This window comes from Mchenga conophoros, linkage group LG7 (genome assembly GCF_057382185.1).
Source record: "Mchenga conophoros isolate Kocher_MC1m ecotype Shallow Benthic linkage group LG7, M_conophoros_male_GT1.1, whole genome shotgun sequence".
NCBI lineage: Eukaryota > Metazoa > Chordata > Actinopteri > Cichliformes > Cichlidae > Mchenga > Mchenga conophoros.
Window position 1 is genome coordinate 26,427,859 of NC_140532.1, and position 26,327 is coordinate 26,454,185.

Below are 26,327 nucleotides of genomic sequence, written 5' to 3' on the forward strand. Positions count from 1 at the left end.
TCCTGGGTTTTAATTGCACCTTAGAACACATATGCATCAACACTACAATGAACACTACACCTCTCTGGGGACACCTCAGGCCCTCCAAGGTTTGGAGGCCTATCTCCACCCACCACCACTTCCCCTGCCGGTGGCGGACTCCCTCAGGTGTCGGTGTGTTGGTGGTTCTTTGTGTCTGGGGGTGGGCGTCCGGGTACACACCGGCTCACTCCTTGGCGGCCACTTGTCGGGGCCTGGGGCCTGGGGCTCGCTCGGGCCCCTTTGGAGGTGGGGTGCTCGGTCACTCAGGCGCAGCTGGGGGCCGGCGGAGCTCACGGGCGCGTCACTGCAACTCCCCCTGACTTCTGCTCCGCGGCTGCTGGGCGAGCCCTCATCTGGGACTCTCCTCAGCTCTTACTGGAACAGTGGCGCGGCTGCCCCTCTGTTGGTCTTCCATGGTCTCTTGTGTTCTGGGGGCCTCTGGATGTCTGGAGTTTTGATCTCCTCCATACCCGCTTCACACCCTGGAGGACGGGGCTGTGGCCCCCCCACACTCCCTAGCAGATCATTACATGGAGAAACCTTTGGAATGCAAGCATGCTGATCCACACAGGTATGCACACATGGGTATTCACAGACGCGGACTAAAGCTTTCTTGGCTGCTACCTCAAAGCACACTGTGCGCTGTCTATCTTGCGTGCTGCACAATATCGTTTATTATTTAGTAAATATTGATATCTATGGCTAGCTAGTTTATTGTGATGGTGCTTTGTTTTCTCTATTATTATGTTGCTCTTTGTTGTTTGCTGTCTCCTCTGTTTGTTTTTTTTGTTTGTTTTTTTTTTTTTCTCCATACAGGTGACCCAGGAGTTTTTTTTTTTTTCTCTCTCTTCCCCCCCCTTCTCACCGTCTCTTCTCCCCTTTGGTTTTCTTTCTTTCTCTCCCCCTCTTTCTCTCATTCATTCCCCCTGTCCTATTTATTAAAAAAAAAAAAAAAAAAAAATGACAAAGGATGAACTGAAGCTCTGCCATCACGTAATGTCGCATACTGCTGTTTCTGATGTCATTTAAAAAAAAAAAACAAAAAAAAAAAACTTTGGATAGTAATGCACCGCTCATAACATGGCTCTGGGGTTTGCTCACATTCAAAGCTTTACTCTCACAAAATCCTAATTTTGAGAGCTGGTTTTGTACATTTTGTACATAAATCTACAGCATCGAGTTGTTATAGGAGCTCAGTCTGCTTTCACACACACTAGAAAATAAGACTTCTAAAGTCTCAGCTGCCTTCACAACATAAAAGGGAAACAAAGCACGAAGTGACAAAGATTTATTGATCCAAACATATCCCACTTGAAGCTTACAGCACACTGAAATGTAAGTAAGACCAAAGTTTAAGAGCTAGTTGAAAAATTGGAAATGATCACCAAAGTGTAAGACAATTTTATTTCCCATATAAATATGACATTATTTATATAATGGCATATGTATCTTTCACAAATGAATCTGGTTAATTGTGTGGTAGATAATATTAATATATTATTATGCCTTGCTTCTGTTATTAAAGCCTACACAAACTTTAATTAGGTACACCTATTTGAAACACTTGACTTCACTGATATTTAAGGTCATTTATATTAACTTGATATTAACTTGCTGGGTGGATCATGGATTGTCTGACCTTGTTCTGAAAGATCATATCAAGTTGTTGGGTCCTAGACTGCTGTTTGTGAGGATTTTCTATGACTGTGTATTCATGAAGAAAAGTACTGAACTCTTAGTAGGACACTAAGAACACAGTACAACATTTCCCTGAACTGAACAAAGAGCTTTTTTTTTAAATGCAGTTTAGTCCTGCATATTCATTAATTATAAAGCAGTTACAGACAGGCACAGGACCACAGATGAATCCATGTGTTAAAAAGCAGGGGAGCAGCTGGACCTTTGCACGCATGCATGCATGCATGCACACTGTCCTGGGTGCTCCCCAGAGTAGACAAACAGTAGCCTGTCATTTGCTGGTGCAGTAAAATGCACAGTCATCCAACCACAATATCTGAGCTGCATTATTAATAATCATTTTATTTCATTGCTTCTCCACACACTGAGTGAGTCTTAATTTTTTGAGGTACTAGATAAAAGTGTAACAATGATATGATGATTCCACACGGCTTCAAAAATGTTGAGCTGCGGACTCTGGGGAGGCCAATCCATGACTGATAGAATTTCATTGAGTGTGTTTTTTTGTTTTTTTCCCCCAAATGATTTTACTGCATTGTCAGTGTGGTTGGGATCATTGTCATGCTGAAAATTAAAGCTGCTGCCCATCAGATTCTTTTCAGATGGTTCTTCGTGTTGCATAAAAATGCACTTTTCTGTTTTCATAATTCCATCAAATTTGACAAGATGTCCCACACCACTCGCTAAAAGGGCAGCACAAAACCGGGACAGATCCTCCACCACGTTTCACTCATGGTTGGACTGCTGACGACCTCCTATGATTGTGACTATGATTTGAAACATTCATTTCTAATCGAATCTAATTTCTAATCTGGATTCATCACTTCATTTCCTGTTCCCAGTGATTGAAGACTAGTTCTTGAGTAATTTGGAATACTTTTGCCTTTTCTTGTGTCTGGATTTTTCCTGCTTCTTAAGAACACGACTTTCAGATACTGTTTGTCTGCTGTAAAAAGTTTTTTAGGTCTGAAACTTCTTATTTTGTTCTTCACTCTTCTAGTTTTGTCAAAATGTTAAAGCAAACACTACAAACCATACCTTTGGTGTTTTTTTGTAGATTCAACTAAAGAAATGGAACCAAATTACAACTTTTTACTGCTAACAACAAAGAGCCTAAAGCTAGAATTTAAATTGGCTGTTGGTTGTCTGTAGCAGCAACACTGGTTCATCCCTTGAGGTGAGATGAGTTGCCTTTTTTTGCTTAGGTGATTCATAGGTCACTGTTAACAATAAGCCACAATTAAAATGAGTGAAAAAAGCAGCAAATGTCCAAAGAAAAACTTTGAAAGACCTTAAGATCTCAATTCTGTGACAACACGTGTTCCTGTGCATCAGGTACAAAACACTACACACACAGGTTTTCCTCCTATCACATCAGAATAAAGACAACATTCATGCTAGTTTAGAATATAAACCTAGATTTCTCATTTGAAGTTTCATTTGACTACTTGAGTCCATCTGCAGTTTCACTATAGGCCTCCAACTTGGACTGAAAAAAATACAAAAATAATTATGAGTTGCAGTGCAATGACCTGATAACTATAGAAAAAACATTCAAAAAGCGTCAGCTGCTCTGCTCACTCATAGTGTATTCAGGTTTTCAGGCCACAGCCTCAGTCACCAGATTTGACTCTGTGCAACTTCCTAACCACCTAACTGCAATTCAAGTTGATGAGTTGCTGTTTTGACAAACTTGAGGAGACGCAGACGATTTTGCCAGTCAGTAGTGTCACTGCATCACCGTTACACATCATAGGTGTAAATTATATTCTCATTCAGTTTACTAAATTGGTCTGATCAGCCCAAGCATACTAAACGACCTCCACTAAACAGTCAGATGGACCACACAGTTAGCAAACCTTATTGCAGAGCACAGAAGAAGAAGAAGAATCTTCTTGGTTTGGCACAAATGTAGGCACACCTGTACAGGCAGTGTCGACAGCAGAATCTTTAACTGTTTGTGGTTCATATAAAACATGCAGAACTCAAGTCAGTGATATTTAATGTCCTTGTCTAATGATGAGCTTCCTTTCTTTGTATATTAACTTATTTGTCCATCCTTACCTTGCCAAGTGGCTTGTTGCTGCTATCCCAGTTCCTCCTATCCAGGGAGGGAGGCACCTGATACACATCCTGGCCGGCTGGAGCTGTTGCCTGACCTGGTGCTGGACCTACAGAAGGTGGCACCTGATAGATCTCTTTACCAGGCTGTCTCTGACCTTGAGCTGAGGCCTTGCTGGGTGGTCCTGGCTGGGCTTGTGTAGAAGTTCCACTTGGACCGGAGGGAACTTGGTACACACTTTGGAGGCTTGGTTTGGGACTGTGTGAGGGGGGCATCATGTAGACAGAGTCAGGGTTGGGTTGTGCAGGGCTAGGGGTGGAGTAGGCTGAGTGCATGGATGTGTACTGAGTAGAAGGGAGGGTCTTGTTTGCAAACCCGGAGGAAGACATTGAGGCAATGGATGACAGGGGAGGTGTCGGTTTGGGATATGCACTCGGAGGGTGGAGGGGTCTCTGGACTTGCGAGGTGGGACAGGAAACAGCTGGATCTGGTGTGGAAGGGATGGCCTGCTGCTGTTTACTGTCGTACATGCCAACCAGGATCTTGAGACGGTTGCCAGGGACAATGCCTTGGCGGCCGTGGAGTGAGCAGAGCCACCAGCCATCCAATCCCTGTGTGTCACGCTCCAAGACTGTCATAATGTCGCCCTTGCGGAAAGAGAGCTCATCCGGAGACTCTGCCACATTGTCATACAACGCCTTGGCCAAAATGTTCTGGAGAAAAGGGAAACATAAAATAAAGTCTACTTTAGATACAGCAATGGGAAAATCTATTGTTCTGAAAGCAGGACTGTAAGATATTTATATCCCTGATGTTGGTAACATCAGGGATATAAAACACAGAAGTGTCTATTGAAAGTCTATGTTCTTCACAGTTACAGTGTTTCAGGGATGTGTGCACCGTCTCCTCATCAGTTTCATTCATGTTATTTAGCACCTGTTCAGGTAGTTCACATAAACAGCACAGTCACAATTTCAATTCAGCAAATACATGTAAACCTAATAACACCTAAAAACAGTTCTAAGAGTTGGTTTAGCAGTAACAAGTGGAGCAGAGCCATAAATTTTAAGGGATTTTTAACTATTGATGCAAAAAAGGTTTATTCTATTTAACAATGTTTTGTTTTGGTATATAGATCAGACAGTTCTACAACTGATGTGCTATGGCTAGTTCACCATACAGCACTTAGCCATACTGTAATTTGTTTTGCATGTGGTTTACCATGAAGCCAGTGAGGCCAAAGGAAGTGGAAGTATTGTTACTCTTAGATCAGAAATAAAATCCGTTGTTTAATCAGGACAAACCCACGGAAAGCCATAAACCACCTTAATAGCTTCTGTGGACCCAACCTGCAGTTGGGATTTTAAAGGCAGATCTCGCAATATTTAGTGAACCAAATCAACTTCACATATATGCTGGGTCTAGGTATGAGAAGTTGTGCTTACCCAATTAAATTAAAGAAAAATAATGGAAAAAAAGGCAAAGAAACACAAGTACCACTCCTAACTTCTAAGTGTGTGAGCAGCCTGCCTGTAAAGTCTCCCACTGCACACACTTGATCAGAGACGCAGACATACAGATGTCACTGCGTGTCTTCAACTATGAACTCACAGCAAAGCAAGTGGTAAAGCATAAACGACAGCCCAGCAACAATAATAATAAAAATAAGAATAAAGTAATCATCCGAGAGTGGACCTTGACTTTAATAAATGATTATATCTGAGTAGTTTACATTTTTTTAAGCTTCCAATTATACATTTCAAAATCCATTTTGACTGAATGCTACTAACACGGCAATACAGACACACACACACAACAGACACACACACACACACACACAACTGTGAGAACAGTCAGTGTGCAAACAGAAACACCTCCCCCTTCGAAACCAATGTTTGTCGTTCAGTCTGACGTCGACCCGCTCCTCCTCCCTCTGTCTGAGTCCCACCCCAGCTATCATACACTGAAACAACCTGTGCTGGCTGAAGGCCAACCACACACACACACACACACACACACACACACACACACACACACACACACACACACACACACACACACACACAGTCCACCCTGACCACATAACAGTGTGTGTTTAAATGAGGCCATGTCGCTGGCAGTCGGATTTATGGTTGGACTTTCCTTCTCCTGCATTGGACGTGTACTCAGTGCCTTAGATGAGGCTCTTAACAACAGAGAAACACACTTGACACACTTGAAATCTAATGATTTTTTTTTCTCTTTTCAATATATTTTACTGGTGGATTTAATTATTAGTACTTATCCAGTTCTGGGATATGTGGGAGCCTATCCCAGTTGTCATATAATGGGAGGCAGGCTACATCATGCACTGGTCACCAGTCTGTTGCAGCTCCTGCACTGCAGGCATCGATCCTCTACCTCCTGCTCTGCTGTCGTGCTTAATATTTTATTACATTTTGTGCCGGTTTATCATCGGCTTGCCGATCACCCGTGAAGGACTTTAAACTGCACTAACCTACATGACTGCTGTGATACAAAGACGATTAACTGTTTTATTAACCCGCTCTTTCCTCAAAGATATTATGACATTATTTGTGTTCTTATTTCAAACTGCCCCCTCACTGTTGCTCCTTGACGTGGCTGTTGGAGGTTCACTTTAAAGAATGATGCACTCTGATTAACTGAACAGCTTAACTGTGTGACACTGGATAGTCTCGGGTTCAATTGTCACAACTCTGATAGAGCAGGACTCTTGTGATATTATGTTCAATTTGCCGAATTTAACAGTTCAATACTTCAAGAGAGCTTGTTGACCACAGTTATTTTATTCATTGGAGAAGTGATGTCCTGTATGTTTTAAGGCATTCTCATCTTTGATTCACTGTACAGTGTTTGTATTTATAAGACTGGGGGTGTGCGTGACTTTGCATTTAAGCTGATGATGCTAAGATTCATTCACTGAATTCACTGTGTCACCATTAAACTTGTAACTCAGCTTGGCCACAGCTCTGCCCCACAGTACCACCTGATCAGTCCTTTGTTCTTAAATCATTTTATTCTCAACAATTACTAAGATTTGAATATTTCATTCATTGAGATCCAGTCTTAAGTGATTTCTCTTCTGTGTGATGCTTTAGGTATGGATCATCCAGACCACCAGCAGTACATTCCTACTTTTTAAGAATGTACAAGGATTGATAACTTGGCCACTAGCTACTAGTTTTTCAGTCGCCGCTTGCATCGAGATCAAAACTTCGAATCAACTCCAGATCATTCATCTGCTTAATCTGTCATGTTACAAGCAGGCCTCACCTGGTCATGAAACTGCAGGTCAATGAAAGTAGGCACTACGTATAAAAATGTTTCTAACTCCCAAAATTGAATGAAAAACTTTGTTAAACCACTTGAATTAAAGACAAAACTCTGCATGTTAATGACATCATGATTGCTTGATTTCAAATCCAGTGTGTTTTGTTTATAAACTAAGCTAAGCTAAGCTCAGATAAGCTAAGCTCAGATAAGATAGCCTCTATTAGTCTCAGAGATGGGAAATTCACATAGAGATAAAATTACAAAAATTGTGTCATTGTCCCCAATACTTGTCAACCTAACTGTTTTGTACACAGAGAGGGGAAATGGAATATACGAGTCCGTTGTCTTCTACGCCCCAAAATGGAAACCATTATACCATCATGGTTTCCATTTTGCATTTTGCACAGACGACTGGGAGATAAACCTGTATGCACAACAGTAACGCAACAGTGCGTCGCCCAGCAGCAATGACACGCCTCAAGTATTCTGAATGCTGCCGGCTTAGCTTGATCAGGAGGGGTAACCACCAGGTCTTTGCAAAAAAAGAAAAAGGGTGAAGCACTCAAACACTGGCCGGAGTGAAGCATGGTCAGAGTGAAGAGAACTACCTTCTGACAGTTACACTTTAGTGCTTAATTACATTTTGTAAAGCCTCGAACACCCTTGTCTGCTAATAACTGTGAGAAAGCTATCAAGTAGACAGTTGTACATGCACTCTGCAGGGCAGTCTGTGAGTGTGGAGAAATAAGAACACAGTGGGAACTAATCACATTATCCAGACAGCAGGGGATAAAGCCCAGCAGCAAAATGTCAACAATGTCCAGCTAACTGAGAAAAAACTCTCAAACCCTTTTCTGACTCAGGATAGGTGAGAGCTAGGTGAAGTAATGTCATTATTTTTGTTTTGTTTTTGCTTACGTATGTGAAAGTTAAAGTTACAACATTGGCTCTCTATTAATAGAATAGAATATAGAATAAAATAGCCCTTTATTGTCCTTGTACATGTAAATAATGGGTGCTCCACGCCAACTGTGCAGGAGTAAAAGAAAAACATATACATATATATAGTATGAGCATAAAATGTAAACAGTATAGAGATATATGTTTGCTACATGTTTGCTATATGTTTGCTATTTGCCAGGAATAAATAGCAAACAGAAGAGATATATATCAGTCTAGAGGAATATATATTGAAATGCATGAGTACAATCTACATGAGAACTTTCAGTCTATTGGCCAGATGTGTGTTTAGCAAAATCAACAACAACATCAAGTAAATATAGGAGAGCGTGCTTTGTTCTGCACTAGTGATACAGACCATTTACCATTTAGTGACACAGAGAATTTAGCCCTAACATCTGTATTTGTCTGGGCAGCTCAAGTTCTATAAAGCAGATCAGTTGTTCTTGTTTGTGTACTCTGGATCACTACACATGCCATATTCACATCTGCACAAACCAACCACACCAAGAGCTTGATTTAATTGCACTACACAGTGTGCCCTTACTCCCTCACAGTACTGCGCTCAGAGCTATGCGCCCTCCCCCTCAGTCATTACGTGGTAGTTCTAACCATTGCATCCAAGTTAAGACTTGCTTCTTTTTCTGTGTTAACACACAAACAGCTATAAATCGTTAGCTTCAAATCTTAGTAAATAGTATGTTTGATTTGAATCTTCATCTCCCCAAAGAAAAATGGCTACAGATACATTTGTACTGAGAACAGCCACAAAAACAAACACTCATGCCTTTTCATTGCTACGTTTTCATGTGTCTTTTTAAGTAATGGCTCCTCTGACACACACACACACACACACACACACACACACACACACACACACACAGTATGTACAAAACAAAAAACACAAGACCTGACCTGTCCTCGACACACACAAAAGAGCAGTTCCAGAAAGCCACGAACTCTACGTGGTAATCTGAGAGATGAGATTAGAAATATAGTATGTTAGTTATGATGTTTAAGATTAGGCTCAGAGGCTAGGAAACCTATGTGTCCCCACAGAGACAGAAAGCAGACGGCTGAAAATCCACTTTTCTTTGTATTCGGTCAGACTGAATGTATTAAATTGGCATATTTAAGGGCACACCCCAGAAATCGAAGGATTTACAGAGGACTTCCCAAAAATGTAACTAACATTTAGTTAGTTTCTAGAGACCATTTATTAGCATGAGTCTTTCTTTTGTTTCTTTTGTGTTTTTGTGTGCCTTTGTTTTGTGTTTGTATGTGCGTGTGTAAAGATGGTGATAAAACATTTGCAAGTTTGTCTCTGTACATGACTCCACCTGACAGAAGAGAATAGGAGCGGGAATGTTATTTGGATTTTACCCTTCAGTGTGTTTTGGTTTCATTTCAAATTTGATTGTAGTGTTTGTTTGTTTGTAGTGATTTAAATGTGAACATGCACAAGGATAGCACTTAATGGAAATACAAATTTGGGTATTTTTAGAATTAAGTTCTTCAATAAATTGCTGAATAACATTTTGTCCCATTGGCAGGTCAGCTGGTTAAAGGGATTCATTTTGGATTAGTCTGACAATAATGATTAGATGCTTTTCAGGAATTGTTTCTTAGCTTTGTTGATCATCTTGTGCTTTCCACATGTACAAGGGTTAACAGAGCCAGGTGTTTATGTAGATTCTTAAAAAGAATAAGATTGCTTTTCTCACTCTTATAGCAAATCAGCTTCAGTTATCACTGCTTCATTTGACATGAAATAAGAAGAAAACTGGCCTCACACAGCCATAAAACTGCTTGTCAGGCAAGTCCAGTTAATTTAGAGCCACTGTGTATGTAACTAGCTTCAGTTCCTGAGTAGTGAATGAAAACATTTTGTCAAACCATTCGGATTACAGTTGAAAGTCTGCACTTCAGTCACATATTGACTAACTGCAAATCCACCGTGTGGGTGTACAGGGGCAAAACTACAAAAACTGTCTGTGTCAAACAAATCGCAGACCCAACTCTATCAGCCCTTGATCTTTCACCTTGAATGCTAAGTACTTCTATAGCCGACTCTTACTTTGACTCTTTTCTTATCAACAGGTCAGAGCAGAGCTTCCATGACAGCTACATTAGCTTTTTGGGTGCTTGTTATGCTTAAGGATGAACTGGAACATTTGTGGGCATGCGGTTCCAGAAGAACTGCAGCCTTGGCAAATAAATTACCTACAGTACTATTCATCCGTCTATTTTCACCCATTTATCGAATTCATGGTTATTCATGGTCGCAGGAAGGCTGGAGTCAGTCCAATCGGCCATAAGGTGAGAGTGGGGACATGGACACAGGGAGAACATGCAAACTCCACACAGAAAGGTTCAGGCAGATTGTGGATTCGAAACCTGAGGCTCAGCAAGGCGAGTTAACCTTCCTGTTTTCTCCCCAGAAACCCTCAGTTTCTCTTCAGCACAGGCTGACAAAAAGTCTGAGCTGAGTTGAGTGAAACATTCCATTTGACCTTAACTAGTAAATATTTCATTTATTTATTACCAATTAAAATTTAACCATCAGAGAAAAAATTACTCATAACCATCTCACAGACATACCATTATGTACAACTACCTTCAATTTTTCCACAACACGGGCCTTCAAGCTGGCAGTAGTTCAACAGTTACTTAAAAAGCCATCACTTGACCCAGCAGTCTTAGCTAATTATAGGCCAATCTCCAACCTTTCTGTCATCTCAACAATCCTTGAAAGAATAGTTGTCAAACAGCTAACTGATCATCTGCAGAGGAATGGTTTATTTGAAGAGTTTCAGTCATGTTTCAGAGCTCATCACAGCACAGAAACAGCTTTAGTGAAGGTTACAAATGATCTTCTTATGGCCTCTGACAGTGGACTCATCTCTGTGCTTGTCCTGCTAGACCTCAGTGCAGCGTTCGATACTGTCGACCACATATTTTATCACAGCGTGCTGTAAGTATTAAAGCTACTGCACTGCAATGGATTGAATCCTATCTAACAGACTCCAATTTGTTTGTGCAAATGGAGAGTCCTCTTCACACATGAAGTTTAATTATGGAGTTCTACAGGGTTCAGTGCTAGGACTGATTCTGTTTAGGCATAGCATACATTTTCACTGTTGTAAAGATGACCCACTGCATATGTCCATGAAGCCAGATAACACTCAGCAATTAGTTGAACTGCAGGGATGTTTTAAAGACACAAAGACCTGGATGGCCTCTAACTTTCTGCTTCTAAATTCAAGTATAATTGAGGTTATTGTACTCGGCCCTGAAAATCTTAGAAACATGGTATCTAACCAGATTCTTACTCTGGATGGCATAACCTTCGCCTCCAGTAACACTGTGAGGAAAACTGGGAGTCGTCCTTGACAAGGATATGTCCTTAAATATGCATATTAAACAAATATGTAGAACTGCTTTTTTCCATTTGTGTAACATCTCTAAAATTAAAAACATCCTGTCTCAGAGTGATACTGAAAAACCAGTTCATGCATTTATTACTTCTAGACTGGACTCCTGTAATTCATCATCCTAAAAACTCCCTGAAAAGCCTTCAGTTGATCTAAAATCCTGCAGCAAGAGTCCTGACAGGGACTAGAAAGAGAGAGCAGATTTCTCCTATATTGTCTTCTCTTCATTGACTCCCTTACTTAAAGTTAAGGGACAAGACTCTCCTTTTTGATAAAGCATATAGTTAGAGCTGGATTAGGTGATCCTGAATCCTCCCATAGTTAAGCTGCAATAGACTTAGGCTGCTGGGAGCTTCCAATGTTGCACTGAGTGTTTCTCATTTTCTCACCCCTTTTCACTCACCGTGTGTTTAAACATTTAACTGTTAGTTATTACTCACTGGCTCTCTTCGACAGCACGTATTTTGTCTCCCTCACCTCACCCCCTCCCTGAGCCTGACTCGGCTGGAGGTTTCTTCCGGTTGAAGGGGATTTTTTTCCTTCCCACTGTCACCAAAGTGCTCCTCTGTATTATTGTAATAATAAGTACTGAGGCAACTGCTGTTGTGATTTGGCGCTATAAAAAGGAAACTGAATTGAACTGTACCTTGTTTAGTCGTGGTTGTCATTTTCTATCTTTCTACTCCCTTTCTGTCTTTCTGTTTGCCCTCACAGCCCAGGTGCTCACAGGCGGCTGCCCCTCCTCCCCTCCTCCCCTGAACTTTTTTAAATCTCAAAGAAATGACACAGGCATGTATGTGGTAAGGAAATGACAGTGTGGTCCTGCAATGCATGAGGGTCATGGAAGGACGATCTACTGTATCTAACGATACACAGTTAGTGGAACTATGCAAATTCCACTAACTGTGTTTTGACTTTGGTGAGTTTTGTGTGTGGTTCTATAGCCAAAGCACATTTGGGATTTTTTTGTTTGTTTGTTTGTTTTTTGTGTATATGCCTGTTATCGGTGAAGCAAGCAAGAACCTGCCAACAAACTGTCCTTACACCCCCCTGTCCCCGCCCCCGACACAAACTCACGCACACAGAGTCCCACTTAAGACAGCATTCCACAGCCTCCACATACAAACACACAACTCCTCTGTTACCTCACATTCCCGCGGCACAGCAGCCACACTGCATTTCATCCTGAAGTTGACAAAGCAACAAAAAACAGCAGAGCAATCCTATTTTCCTTTCTTTGACCGTTTCTCTCTTCTCCCACACGGCTTCCTCTTGCTGTCCCTCTTTCTGCCCGTCTATCTCTCGCTCCAAACATCTGCTTCTTTCCTTCCTCTCTTCCACCGTCAGTCTGGCCTTCCCTCCCCCATTCCTTCTTTCCTGTCTTGGCATGTCAAACTATTATTGAGAAATAGTTGTGCGTACACGGCTGATTTGTACCAGCAGAAAAAAATACCCCACCAGCCAGCTGAACATCTAGATGAAGCTGGAAAGTGTGTCTTGCAGGGCAGTGATGTTTACAACGTGTGCACAGCCCCAAAACAAAAGGAAAAGGCTCTATATTTGAGTCATCTGCCATAAAGCTGTGAATTACTCCTCTTGCAGTAATGTGTTAAACTGTATATTATTTCATTTTAGTGAGGAGCCGTAGTGTTCGATGCGCCAAATATGTTTTTTGGAGTAAACGCCGAGTTCTCTTATATTTGACATGGAACCGGCTGTGCTTATCACTAAACACTAAAGATTAAAGAATCTGAAAAGAAGGATGCTTAAAAAAAAGGATACTGCGTAAAAAGGAACTCTCCACTGATTTTATGCACTGAGATCAATTAACCCTGTGAAAACAGGAGCATGATGTTTTTAGTGTTTCTGGGAGACCTCTGTTAAGCCTCACAGTCATCCGTGTCATGTAAATGACATTTTTGGGAAGTCCTCAGTAAAACTTTTGATTTCTGGGGTGTGCCCTTAACCCTTGTGTGGTGTTCGTATTTTTGTTACTCAGCCAGTGTTCATGGGTCTGGTGGACCCGCTAGAGTTTTGGCTTTCCAAATTAACACTATCAAACAATTTTATGTTAAATTACTCAACAGATGTTTACTTCATCCCAATTACAAGACATATGAACAGCAAACATGGTTAATTTTTTCCCTTTACCTTTGTTAGATCACATTTATGAATTAATGTGCTTCTCGTTTTTCTTTTATATAAAATGTTATAAATAAATCAGTTATAATCAAGTGGAGTGAGTGGAAAGACACAACACATTTACACGTGAAAAAATAATTAATTGTTTAATTTTTCTTTTGAAAAAAACTGAACACGAGTCTCACAGACCCGAACACCATACAAGGGTTAAATATGCCAATTTAATAATCTATTCAGTCTGAGTACAACCAAAGGTGGATTTCCAAGCAGCCCCGGCTGCTTTCTAGAGCAGGCTTCTGCTTTAGCAAGTGAAGAATGTCTGCCTTCAGGCTATGACTAACAACAGAAACAACAGCAGTGATTTCGTAGCCTGGAGAACAGGACAGGCTCACACAGGTGTGGCCAGATATTGCTTAACCTGATGACAGATGATCTTGGTAGGAACTTTTAAATAGCTGGCAGACTATTCATAACAGATAGCTGGTTGGCTGAAAACAGCTCCTCTTTGTACACAACAGTGAGAAACAGAGGTTGCAAGAATCTGAAAGTCAGAAGTCACGTGGAGTGTGTTACTACTGAAGAGATTTAACTGAACTAAAGTTCATACCAGTAGCGTTTTTGATGTTTGTGTTTTAAAAAAATCAGGTAAATTCTTAATTCTGTCTATAGAAGAGAGTAAGTTGTAAGTGTGACTTAGTCTATGATTTGTTAAGAATATACAATAGAGGAATGTGTGTGTGTACACACTGCATTTCATCACTCAAGACATCGCAGTGATGGAGTAAATTGGAATATCATCTTAAAAAACTGAAATTTAAGAAAAAAGAAAAACTCTCCCCAGAAATGCCACAGAAACATCAACCAAAAGTATTTGGTTTAAAATACTAATTTCACAACCACAGGATCTAACTGGAAATTTATGCAATCCCTTTCATCCATGTGCACAGCAGGATTTACCAAAAATTATATCTCGACTTCTATTTTGACTGTTTGAAGGCGGTGAACTTTTCTGAGAAGCAACAGATATAGTAAAGGAGTGCAAGTACAAATGGTTACAGCGCCGTGCTGACGTCACAGTTTAATCACTCACATATGTTATGGAAGACTCTGCACCCAGCAGCAGATTCAAAACATTCAGTAATTCATAGCTTGTTGACTGTCCTCTAACTGCTCTCTACTGTAAAGTGAAACCAAGGGTAGACATGCAGGTATATATTAACTCAACATAAAAAAAGCACTTTCTTCTCCAACCGAGAAAATAAAGTTAATCAGTAAGTGCAAAAAACTGTGGTCAAATGGCCAATCGAGGCAACCATCTCCATCAATTGTTAAAATACCCAACTTCAGAGAAAAGACTAATATGTTTATGGCTGTTTCATGATCCATCCATCCATTTGCTTTTGAAAGTGCTTTGGTATTGGGAGACAGGAAGAAAGGTTCAGAAATGAGTTCTTCCAGTGTAATGTTCAAGTCACTTGACTAAAGTCAAGTTTTTCTTCAACAGAACAATGATCCAAACACAGCTCCAACCAACACGACAAGTATTTAAAGAAGGTGTACTCAGACAGACCACAATGACTCGATCTTAAGCCCAGTCCTGGCATGGCTGTGGTGCTCTGGTTAGCATTGTTGCCTGCTAATATTATGCCAAAATATTCTTGTAATAAGTGTTTTCACACCATCCGACAGAATTCACATTGTTCTGTTTTCAAAAATAAAATGTGCACATCAACATTCCTCAGTAATCTACAGAGCTAATACAGGATTAACCAAGCATGCCGAGAGGACTTAAATCTTACTCAGATTATTCTGGGCATACACACTGTTGGTAATATCACGTCACCAGTTTCCAGAACTGAGTCAGTTTCTTGATTCATTTCCAGTGATGTATGTAGTATATAAAGTGATTTCTGCTGCTCTGAACCACACAGATCAAATTAAACAGACAGACAGTCAGCAAAATATTAACTAGTAAAAATGTTATTTTGTTTCCTGGTGTGGAATTATTTTTGTCAGCAACAGTTATTTTTGTTACTTCACTTGACTGTGATACAGAAAGACTAAACCAGGGGCTGAATATCAGCACCTCAGACCTCATCAACCTGGAGGACTCATCTGATGTTTAGTTACTGTCACAAAATACATCCAGAGGATATGCTTTAATACAAAGTATAAATCACCTCAGGTTAGTTTTCATCAAAATACTAGTATTACTTAAGACTAGAACTATGTTAAACATTTGGAGTGAGGTCTAAGTCAAGAGTTGCAGGACGTGGCCAAAGCTTTGGTACTGCACTCAAAGTTTAGAGCAGCCCACCCATGCCAATATGTGCTAATTCTGATATCATCTCGCACAGAACTCCAAACAGACTGACAATCCTAGCCGCAACTATCACAGTGATGCTGGACCCAAATGAAGAATTGCTTTTTTCCAGTTCAATTTAGTGCAATCGGCCCAATTTTTGCAATCTGAAAGAGAAACTCCTACCAATACATATACAGACCAGCCACAACTGGGTACATAGCTAACACAGTGTGACTTCTGACTGTGATTATTTGACGTATTTCCCTGATACAGGACCGTGACTTCAGGCATAATAGGTTCCATGAGAAGAAGGGATCCATTTGGCTGGTATATGGGCAGCATCTCAGTGACATGGATTCAACCCTCGACTTATTAGAAATACAAGATAGCATCTATCCAGCACAGCACTAAAGACTGCTGTGTTTGTTGGCTCAGTCTATGTGAGATTTGGTAAATGAGGGCGGACACCTAATCACCAAAAGTCAAAAGATGCTGGGTATGTTTAAGACAGAGATGGTGTTGCTGTATGTGTCAAGCGTCATGTAGGAGACAGAGGGAAATTCTTGCTGTAAGTCAGGCCTGGATGACTCAATCAGTAAGGGCAGAATACACTGACAGAGGTGTGGGCTGACTCAGTAAAGATCTCTGGCAAATCTTAATAGTGATCATTATATGTTTATATGTATATTTCAATCCATAAGGGTAAATTGAGTTTTAATACAGTTGTAATGAATAACATGTGACATACAGCACCATCCACACATTACTACGCCGCATTGTTGCACTGGGTGAGGAAGGACTAAGGCATGCAGACAGCTCTCACTTCCACACTTAAGGCCAGCTTGAAATGACCAGTTAAGCTGACATACAGGTGTTTGGACTGTGGGTGGAAGCCAGACCACCAGGTTGGAGGTTTGAACTTAAACTTTCTTGCTGTGAGGCATCAGTGACAAATATAGTGCCTTACACTTGTAATATTAATCATGATGATAATAGAGCATCTCCGTATCATCCTGCACTATAATACTATCTTTATACTTGCAGTTGGGAGTGGGGGTGGAACAATATCCATCTCCTGTGTTCACTCAGCCACTTTCCACTGTTCTCTAAGTCCATCAGGTGAGGGATTGCTGAGGATGTTCAGAAATCACTGCTAATATTAATCACTGGACAGTGGGTGAAACATTTGTTTCCTGCTGCATGTTTTATACAGGAGGTTATCGCACCTCAACCACATTAAGTATTTCCAGCAGTCCCTCTGCCTCCAACTCATCCCTCGCTGTCACACCATCCGTCTGCATGTCCTCCTTCACTACATCCATGAACCTCCTCTGAGGCCCTCCTCTTTTCCTCCTCCCTGGCAGCACCCTCTTCATCATCATTTGACCAGTGTGCCCACTCTCCCTCCTCTGCACATGTCCAAACCACCTCAGCCTTGTCTTCAAATTACTCCAACGGAGCCGTCCGTCTGACGCACTCGTTTCTAATCCTCTCCTTTCTGCCCACTCCCAGTGAAAATCTTAGCATCAAAATAAAACAAACTTTATAATCTCTAAAGACATTTATGAGCTTTAAGTGTTCGCTAACCTTTCTGACAATCCACCATATGCACCAAATTCTGGTAAACGATGACGCATTAATATGTTTTTAAATCCTATTTCACACTTTTTTACATGGTAGATTATGTTTAAACTGAAATATAATTGTTATAAAAATAAACACAGTCTTACTAATGATATTTATGAAGTAATAAAAGGCGTAATCCATCAATTGTTTAATACTTAACCAGCCATTTATGCATTTTTCATTTAGTATCAAAATAGTATCAAAACCTAAATAATCTGCGTAACCGATTCAAAAACGATGATGTTTTATTTCATTAGGAAGAGACTGTATTCTTGGACTTTAATAAATGCTGTGGTCTCAGAGCGACTCCAAACATTTCATTATTCCTTATCCATTTAATCACTGATTGGTTGCACTAAATATACCACTTGTGATTTTGTGGCTCCTTATATACTTAACTGTGTGATATATCTGAAAGCACAGAAAGGCTGCTTTCCAGTATACAGTCCAAGAGGGCTATATGCTTAAACACATCTTCATCTTGTTGTGGTTGCTGGTTAGCTCATGCTAATGCAGTTTGTCTCCAGCCCTTATTTTTCACTAAAAGTGAATATGTTAAAGCACACACGCACACACTAACAGGACAGGGCAGGCTCGTGGAGTCAGTGGAAAAGGTCTGAGAGACTTACATCTAAATCACACGACACTGGAATCTTATTTCATATTGATTACACACTAATTACTGGCAGGTAATTACTCGTTACAAACACAGCAATCTGCTCTACAGTATTTAACTATGTGCAACATTCCTTACTGTGTACTTGCCAACATTCAGAAACAATAGCAAGGAAGGAGCAGTCTTTTTCTTTCTATCAAACAAATTCCCCCCTCCCTATCAAACCATAATTCTGTCTCTCCAGTCATCAAGTCCCCATTGTTTGAGCTAAATCTTTGTCATGTTCTGTATCAGCACATGGCATCCTGTTCTGCCTTGATTTCTGCTCACTTAACTCAACCAAGGGATCGCCTTTGACTGTCAGTTGGCCATAAGACCTACATTTCTCCCTACTTTCCTCTGAGTAAGAAAAACAACAGACCACATCTCTCTGACCTTTTTTTCTTCTTTTTTCTCTTTCTTTTCAGTCACAAAGCCCCCCAAAATCTCCTTCTAGGTCCACTGGGGCTTCTGTTTCAACATAAGCCTGTGCTTCTGGCTGTAAGTGGAAAGGATAGTGGAAAAACCAAACAGCTAAATGTGGTGAATATGGCGGCTCTGTGTGCTCTGATTCTGTCCAAAAACGCACTCAAAGAAAAAAGATTAAAAGAACCAGTAGCTTTGTATCTTTAACAACTATAAGCATTAGTGACTTATGTTTTGCTATACTTTGAAATACATATTCAGCAATCCAACTTAGAAGTGTGAAATTTAACTTACTTTGGATATTTTTTTTCTTAAAGCACATAACTTACAAGGTTTATTTATGCAATGGCATGCCTGAAATGTTGCTGTGTACACACACACACACACACACACACACACACACACACACACACACACACACACTGCTGAGAGCCAACAAAAGGTAGGTCCACTGAAGAAATGTTAAATCCAGTCTCGCTCGCTCTCCTTCACAGTGCTTTCACAGCTGGGGTATAGCATGCTCTGCTAAAACACACTAAACCACTGAAACTAAAGGAGTAAGACAAACGCTAGAAAAAAAGGATCACCTTAAAGAGGCAGCATGCTGTATGGGCTGTGATTCTGAATGAAAACAAACTCTCATACACACTCACCAGATAGTTCATTTTGTCCCAAGCAAGGCAGCTGTGCTAACTCCGAGGCAGGGCTTTAGCTCAGCCCTGTGAGACTCTGTGCAACAAGATCCAAAAGATCTCCAAACTCCTCCAAGTCCCCTCCTTCACCCTCCTTCCTTCCTATGTCCTTCTCCCAACCCTCCCTGTTATTTTCCTTCTCCGTATCTCTTCTTTTGTCTTGTCCAGTCTTGTTTTCAACAGTCAAGCAGATCTCCACATAATGCCCCTGTGTGATCTCACACAGCAAGAATGAGACCGCTGCCTGCCTCATTTACTTGTACCCTCCTCGTCCCCTCTTTCTGCCTTGATCTCTCTGTCTTTGCTGTGGAAAAGAGGGCGGAGTGTGTAACCCGACACGTCACTTCCTGCTGAATCATGATATTTCCTCTGTCCACTCAGTCTATTGGCCTGAGGAGCTCTTATCATGCAAATAAGCCCTCCCAGTGTCCTTACTCCCAGCTGAGAAAGCGTGTCAGTGCTCTGGTATGCTCATGCACAGGCGCTAGGGAACATGCCATAGCTTTACTGTCTTTACTGTCAGATTGGCATTTCTTTGGCACCCAGCCTTAAAGAGCTAATGACTAACATGAATGTATTTCAGTGGATGTGACAATCAATTAACCCTTTATAATCCAAAAATCTGAAAGGATGTTCCAATTGTCTGCAGGCACTTCCCTGCCTCTAAAGAATGTTTTTCCATTATTGGAAAAAATATAAATTCGGAATAAAGGACACAGAGACAAACTACTTTCCTTTTTGATCCACGTCTGACCTGGCAAAGATCTGATGCCACATCCCCTTCTGTCACAACCCTCCCCATTTATTCAGGCTTGGGAAAGGCACTAGGAGTATACAGATTTGGGGACAGGATAGAAAATAGTAAAACAGAGGGACAGCTCAGGTTCAGCTTTTTGTAGACAAAGTTAGAAACAAGGCTGAGGTGGTATGGAGATGTGCAGAAGGGGGAGGGTGGCTATACCAGACAGTGGATGATGAAGCTGCCAGGCAGGAGGAAAAGAGAAGGTTAGTGGATGTAATGAAAATGAGACAGAAGATGAGGTTAAGGATAGAGTGAGATGGAGATGGGGAAAGAAAAAAAGAGAAAAATAATGGGAATATTTTAATTTATTTATTTTTACCATCGATCAAGAACTGTTTTTGAAAAAACAGGTGAAAAAGTACAGGACAGGCATATGGAAACTATCATAACTTTTACTAATAATGTTTGTTTAGCACTACAAAATGTCAATTCAAAACTAGATCAGGAGTTCCACATGGCTGTGGATTTAATATTTTTAGTTGGAGTGGCTTCCAAGAGATCTGGACCAGGAGTCAGTCTACCATTCCTTCCTTGAACGGCCTATCGGACACCCTGGACTGAAAGTAATAAACCTGTAATAATAAAGTAATAAAGTTTGTAAGACTGTCGGTTTCCATAGACAATAAATCATCTGGGGACACACCCATAGAGAAGCTTTCTGTGAAGGCATATATTCTCCATGTATCCTTGAGCAATTCCTACACCGGAAAAAAATCGATCCTCTTCTAAGATGCAAGGTAAGAAGTCAGCACAAGTACAACTATCTCTATAATGAAAGCACTCTTTCAGAGATTTTCAAATACGTCAATGAAAAGATTCGTCAAGGCTTAGGGCAAAGGTCACAAGATCACACCAATTTTCAACCATGTTCACATGTTCACATTAAAAAACATCTGGTAATTCTTTGTTTTTACATTCATCAGGTGCCAATCAGCCCAAAAAGCAAAGAGAATTAAAAAAACACATGCCATGATAGAGTTCAGGTCTTAGGAGGTTAAACCCAAAACCTACATTCAGCCAAACAGATCGGGAGTTCTTTCTAATTTACCGCAAGCGTAAATTAAATTAAGAGAAAGAACTCATTATTCAACCATTTTCTTCACTGCTTATACATTTGAGGGTAGCATATCCCAGCTGCCATGGGACAAGAAACAGGAAACACTCTGGATGGGTCTGCAGTCTATAACATGGAAAATACAAAGAGATGGACAACCATTTATGCTCACACTGACACCTACGTTCAACATCACAACATGCAAACTCCACACAGAGAGGCCCGCGTTAGCCAGCAGGTTTGAAACAGGAACATTCTTTCTTTGACTGCATAGCCACACTGCAGATCACTGTTCTGATTCAAAATCACACACAAAATCTACCCTCGGCTGCTGGGCGAGCAGCAGAGAGTGGGATAACGTGTAGGTGGGAAAGTTGTAGTTGCATATGAAACATAGCAGGTATACTGCCCCTGGAGCAGCTAACATCATCTATGAGCCAGCAGAAGTGTCAACTTTGTCCTGCTCAAGACAATGTGAACACACACACACACACACACACACACACACACACACACACACACACACACACACACACACACACACGGCTTTGTTTCCATCTATGTGATGTATAAACAAAATTATGTCCATATCACAAGCATTCATTTCAAAAATCCCCACTGACCCCTCCACTTTGCTCTGCCCACACAAACAGAGTAATGTAATCAGCGTCAGCGCACTCACAGCAGAAGTTTAAGTGAAATTGTTTTTAAAAAAAGCTCTTTGTCTAAAAGACTTTTGTCGTTACGTCTTTCATGCTTTTATTCTGGAGGTCAACAGTCTTTTTTGTCAACTGTAGTCTCTTTCAGTATCAGACTGTGTGGTGTCAATACACTCTATTCACTACTCGGTTACAGCCATCTACAGCCATCTGGGCCATTATCATAAAACTGTGTCCTAGATCGCAAACTGTCTGTGCAACAGTAAAAAAACCCTCCAAACACTGGAAATGTACTACATAGAGCAGAGAGTAGTACTATGTAGTAGTACGCTCTGTTTACCCAATGTTTCAAGCAGTTATTGGTCTAATACGGCAGATACATCACTAGATATTTGTGATTTAAGGACCTGGTCCTTCACATTTAAAGGTAGTAATCAGAGCTGAGCATCACATACTTCGTGATACTGGCTTATAGAGTGGCTGTAGCACGAGAAGTAGGCATACCAAAACTCTTAACTGAAAAAAAGAACAAAACCGTTTCAGTACATTCATGTCTAGTAGCGAGTTCAATGAACTGCTGTCTAAAACCTTCAAAAATATATTTCCTATTCTATAAGCCTCATAGCACAGACTTTTTCCTGATAGAGGGAACTCGTTGTTCTACTGTCTGACAATCAGGTCTTTGACAGCGAGGCACAATAACAACCATTGTAGGCAGCGTTACACACTGCCTATAGGATGAGAGGCAGATAGCAATACATCGGCCATTACAGTTCAGTTTGTATACTTATACACAGAAGTCAGTCTTTTTAATGATTATATATGCATCTTCTCACCAATCACCTGTTGGACAAAAAACTTGCACTTGCATGTGCAAAAAAAACCCCCAAAAGAACAAAAATTTAAATGCACACACAAAACCCTACACACAGTTAGGACAGTACATTGAGCTACAAACAAGCCAAGAACTCCAGCACGTACACACACGGTCCATATTTATGGGAAACTCCATGCAGGTCCGGCTCAAATATTGTCCTCTGACATAATGAGTATGAAAAAATTTGCTTCGTTTCTACTACTAACAGTCCACTGACTGTCTCCAGTATCACTGATTACATGCAAAGTATGTTTTTTTACCTGCCCAGCAATACTTTACTTTCAGCAACTTTTAACATGTCTCCAATCACAGTAGTTGTCTCATAATAAGAAGGTCCTGGATTCCAGTCCACCAGCCAGCTACAGCCTGTCTGTGCAGGGTGCGTGTTCCTTCCTGTATATTTGCTGAATGGTTGTCAGTCTGTGTCACCCCTATGACAGACTGGTGACCTGTGCAGGGTGTTTTCCACCTCCTCTCATGTGACAGCTGCGATGGGCCTCAGACCCACCGTGTTCCTGAACTGTAGAGGTGGAAGAAAAAAAAATGTCCTCTTCATTGTAACATCATTTAAAAAACTACACTGTCTGCTTTGTAAAAAGTGCACCCAAACAGACTTGATGACACCCGTTTAGTTTTACCAGTTATATTTTTCAAGGATATCACGTCTTTAAAGTAGCCAGCTGTACTGACTGTGGTTCCTCCTGATCTTACCTTCAGCAATTACTAAAAATGAATGGGAAAGAAATTCTAAATAATGTGATGGTTCTGTGGCATGCCTCCGTCTCCCTGCTGGACATGCTTGAAGATAATAAGAAAAGATATCACTTTGATTTCCAGCATTGCACAGTCCTTATAATCACTGTGTGCAACGACAGCTGACTGGAGGGGGTGCTAGTGGGACTTACAGTGTGAATGTATCTGCTACCCTGTTGTTACTGACTACTTGCTAGTCATTATCATAGAAGCCTGTGCATTAATATTGAAGATTGAATATTTGCATGTCAAAAATGCTTCTGAAAACATTTCAAAGCACTGAAATTATCCCATGCTGTTTAATATTTTGGTGGTGAATAATAGATGTCTCAAAACGGCATTTAAATACCTAAACCACAGTTTATCGAATCACTCAGTCAGCGGAAGCCTTCTTTGTCATTCATACAATAAACAAAACTTTTTTCCGAGTTCTTCCACGTCTAACCTGTTTCTGCTGACAAACACAACGATGATTCATTCTTGTACTGTAACATAAAACTTGCATCAGCCAAGGCAGGAAGAGACAACTCCAGGCACCCTCCTTCCACAAGTTCTACATACTAATTTTTTCTTCTTTTCCTAAACGTTTGTTTCCTCTGGAAAGGTTTTTGAGGTCTTTTGAAACATCTCTTTTAGTCATCTTGGCTCGAGTTGTGCTAAAAGGTGTGCGTGTATGAATTTGTTCAGAAGAGGAAAACCTGCCAGGTTTACACTGCAAGAAATTAAAAGGAGCTTAATACTGAACATGAATGTAAAGAGTAATCTGTTTATCTCAGATACCTTGTTTTAATAACCCGCTGGGACCAGGAATTCTTACTAAAACGAATCTCCCAGGCCTTACCTAACCCTAACCCAGGACTGGAAGTATAACTCTAGCAAATAAACAGATCCATTTACATAGTTACATTACAGAGGAAAAGAAAGACGACAGACAAGTCCCAAAAAGCTCTCCCAGGGCTGTGCAGTCTTTTTATAGGCCATCAGAAGTAAAGTAGGCTAATTAGCATTCTGCCCCAGTATGCAGTAGCAGAGTACTCGTCTGTTTTCTGCACTTTCTACTGCATACTGCTAGGATGGCATAAATCTGTAAGACGTCACAGAAGCAAACACCACATGAAAACGACCATCTCACCTGACTCTGTGTGCCTCTTGGCTTTAGAGCTGATGCTAACATTTGACTGATGACTTTTAAAGCATCAGGCTGCCTCGCTGACCTCTTGCCCTTACAGCAGCCTAATTAGCAGCGTAGCCTGGCTGCTCTTTATTCTGTATCGTTCAGAAAATAAGAGTTACCTGGATTATGGATGGATTTTTACCATTTACCATTCCAGCTGCTACATAGCATACCAGCTTTCTGTACTCTCGGTGCGCTATGACAGTGACACTGAATTGGATAGGTGGTTAAAAAAACTGGACATTGCTGTGAATCTGACTAACATCACTGATACCAAAAGTGTATCTGCCCTTTCTACGTCAGCTCCTCTTTTTGTTGGGGGCAAATCAGACATGAAGTACAGACATGATCAGTACAGAAAAATGATTTATATAATAACCAAGTTGCAGTTAGGGTGAGTGAAACTTGGCTGGACTCTCTCACACACACACACACACACACACACACACACACACACACACACACACACACACACACACACACACACACACACACACACACACACACACACACACACACACACACACAACCAGATTTATGAGTTCAATCAGTCTAGCTCCTATTCTGTGAATTGGTTGTGAACCACAAGCCAAGCAATTTAGTCTTCACAAATGCCATCCCACACCATGGACCAGTGCGTAGAGGTAGAAGGGAAGAACAGATTAAGATCCTTTGGCAGAAAGGTGGGGTGGCATGGTGCTAAAGTGGTTTGCACTGTGGTCTCACAGCCAGAAGGTTCAGATTTTGAACCCACGGGCCAGCTTAGGTCATTCTGTGTGGGTTCTCCCAAGGAACTCTAGCTTCCTCCCACAGTGCAAAGACATGGGTTAACTGGTAATTCTAAATTGTCCAAAGGTGTGAATCTGAGCATAAACAGTTGTCTCTCTTGTGGTAGACTGGCGGCATTTCCGGGGTGTACCCTGCCTGTCCCCTTCACAGCTCTGTGACTGACAACATCAATGAAATGAAGACATCGTCCACACTAACTCTGAGTGTGGATGTAAGACAGACAGTTTCCCAAGTGCATAAAATAAAGCATCAGTGAGCAGCACATAAATACCAGTCATTTTACATTTTCACTTTCATTAGCGTTTAGTTGTACAACACCTACTATATTAATAAAGTTTAACCTATTTGAAGCCAGAAAGGAAAGTTGGCAACGCTTCTGTCTGTGCAAGTTAACAGAGTATCATTACTCTATCGTTAAGACACGGGAAAATGTGATGGATTATAATTGTTATTCCAGCAGAGGTCTACAAAACCAGTCTAAAAATTTGAATGATCCTTATTATAGCAAAGGTAAAACATAGGAGAATTCCTGCTTAGTAACCTTAAAATTATCACTGCTGACCTGACTACAGCTGCCCTGCAGAGCTGCAGTTTCACACTTAATTCTGGTTCGGTGGACTTGCACCTATTCCAAGTGTCTTTTCCAGCATTAACTGTGTTTAAGATTTTTTATTTCAACACAACATTTTTCATTCTTTCAAGTGCAGCCACGGTGGTGTTTCAAAAACAGCATCAAACATAACACCGAGAGTACATGCAAATCTGATATAAGGTCCATAAGAACAAATAGAGGTGTTCTGTTTTAGGATCTTATGTTTTCAGGCTTGTAGAACAAAACAGTGGCAAAAAATATTGAGAAAAAAAGATGTGATTTCCCACATGGTTGTCTCTAATTTGGAAGATA

General features: G+C 40.8%; 1 protein-coding gene across 3 annotated transcripts in view; it reads right to left on the reverse strand.

Annotated features, from left to right (window-relative positions):
* The window catches only part of bcar1 (BCAR1 scaffold protein, Cas family member), a 46,516-nt gene that overhangs the window by 13,351 nt on the left and 6,838 nt on the right, over nucleotides 1-26,327 (reverse strand). The window contains exons 1-2 of one of the 3 annotated variants that reach the window (XM_085283148.1): nucleotides 19,277-19,627; nucleotides 3,784-4,494 (exon numbers count right to left, since the gene is read on the reverse strand). In XM_085283148.1, coding sequence (XP_085139274.1) covers nucleotides 3,784-4,494; nucleotides 19,277-19,288 — 723 coding nt within the window. In that variant the 5' untranslated portion in view covers nucleotides 19,289-19,627. Of the gene's footprint in view, nucleotides 1-3,783; nucleotides 4,495-12,614; nucleotides 12,805-19,276; nucleotides 19,628-26,327 lie in introns of those variants that run through there. The other 2 variants (XM_085283146.1, XM_085283147.1) reach the window with 2 other exon arrangements.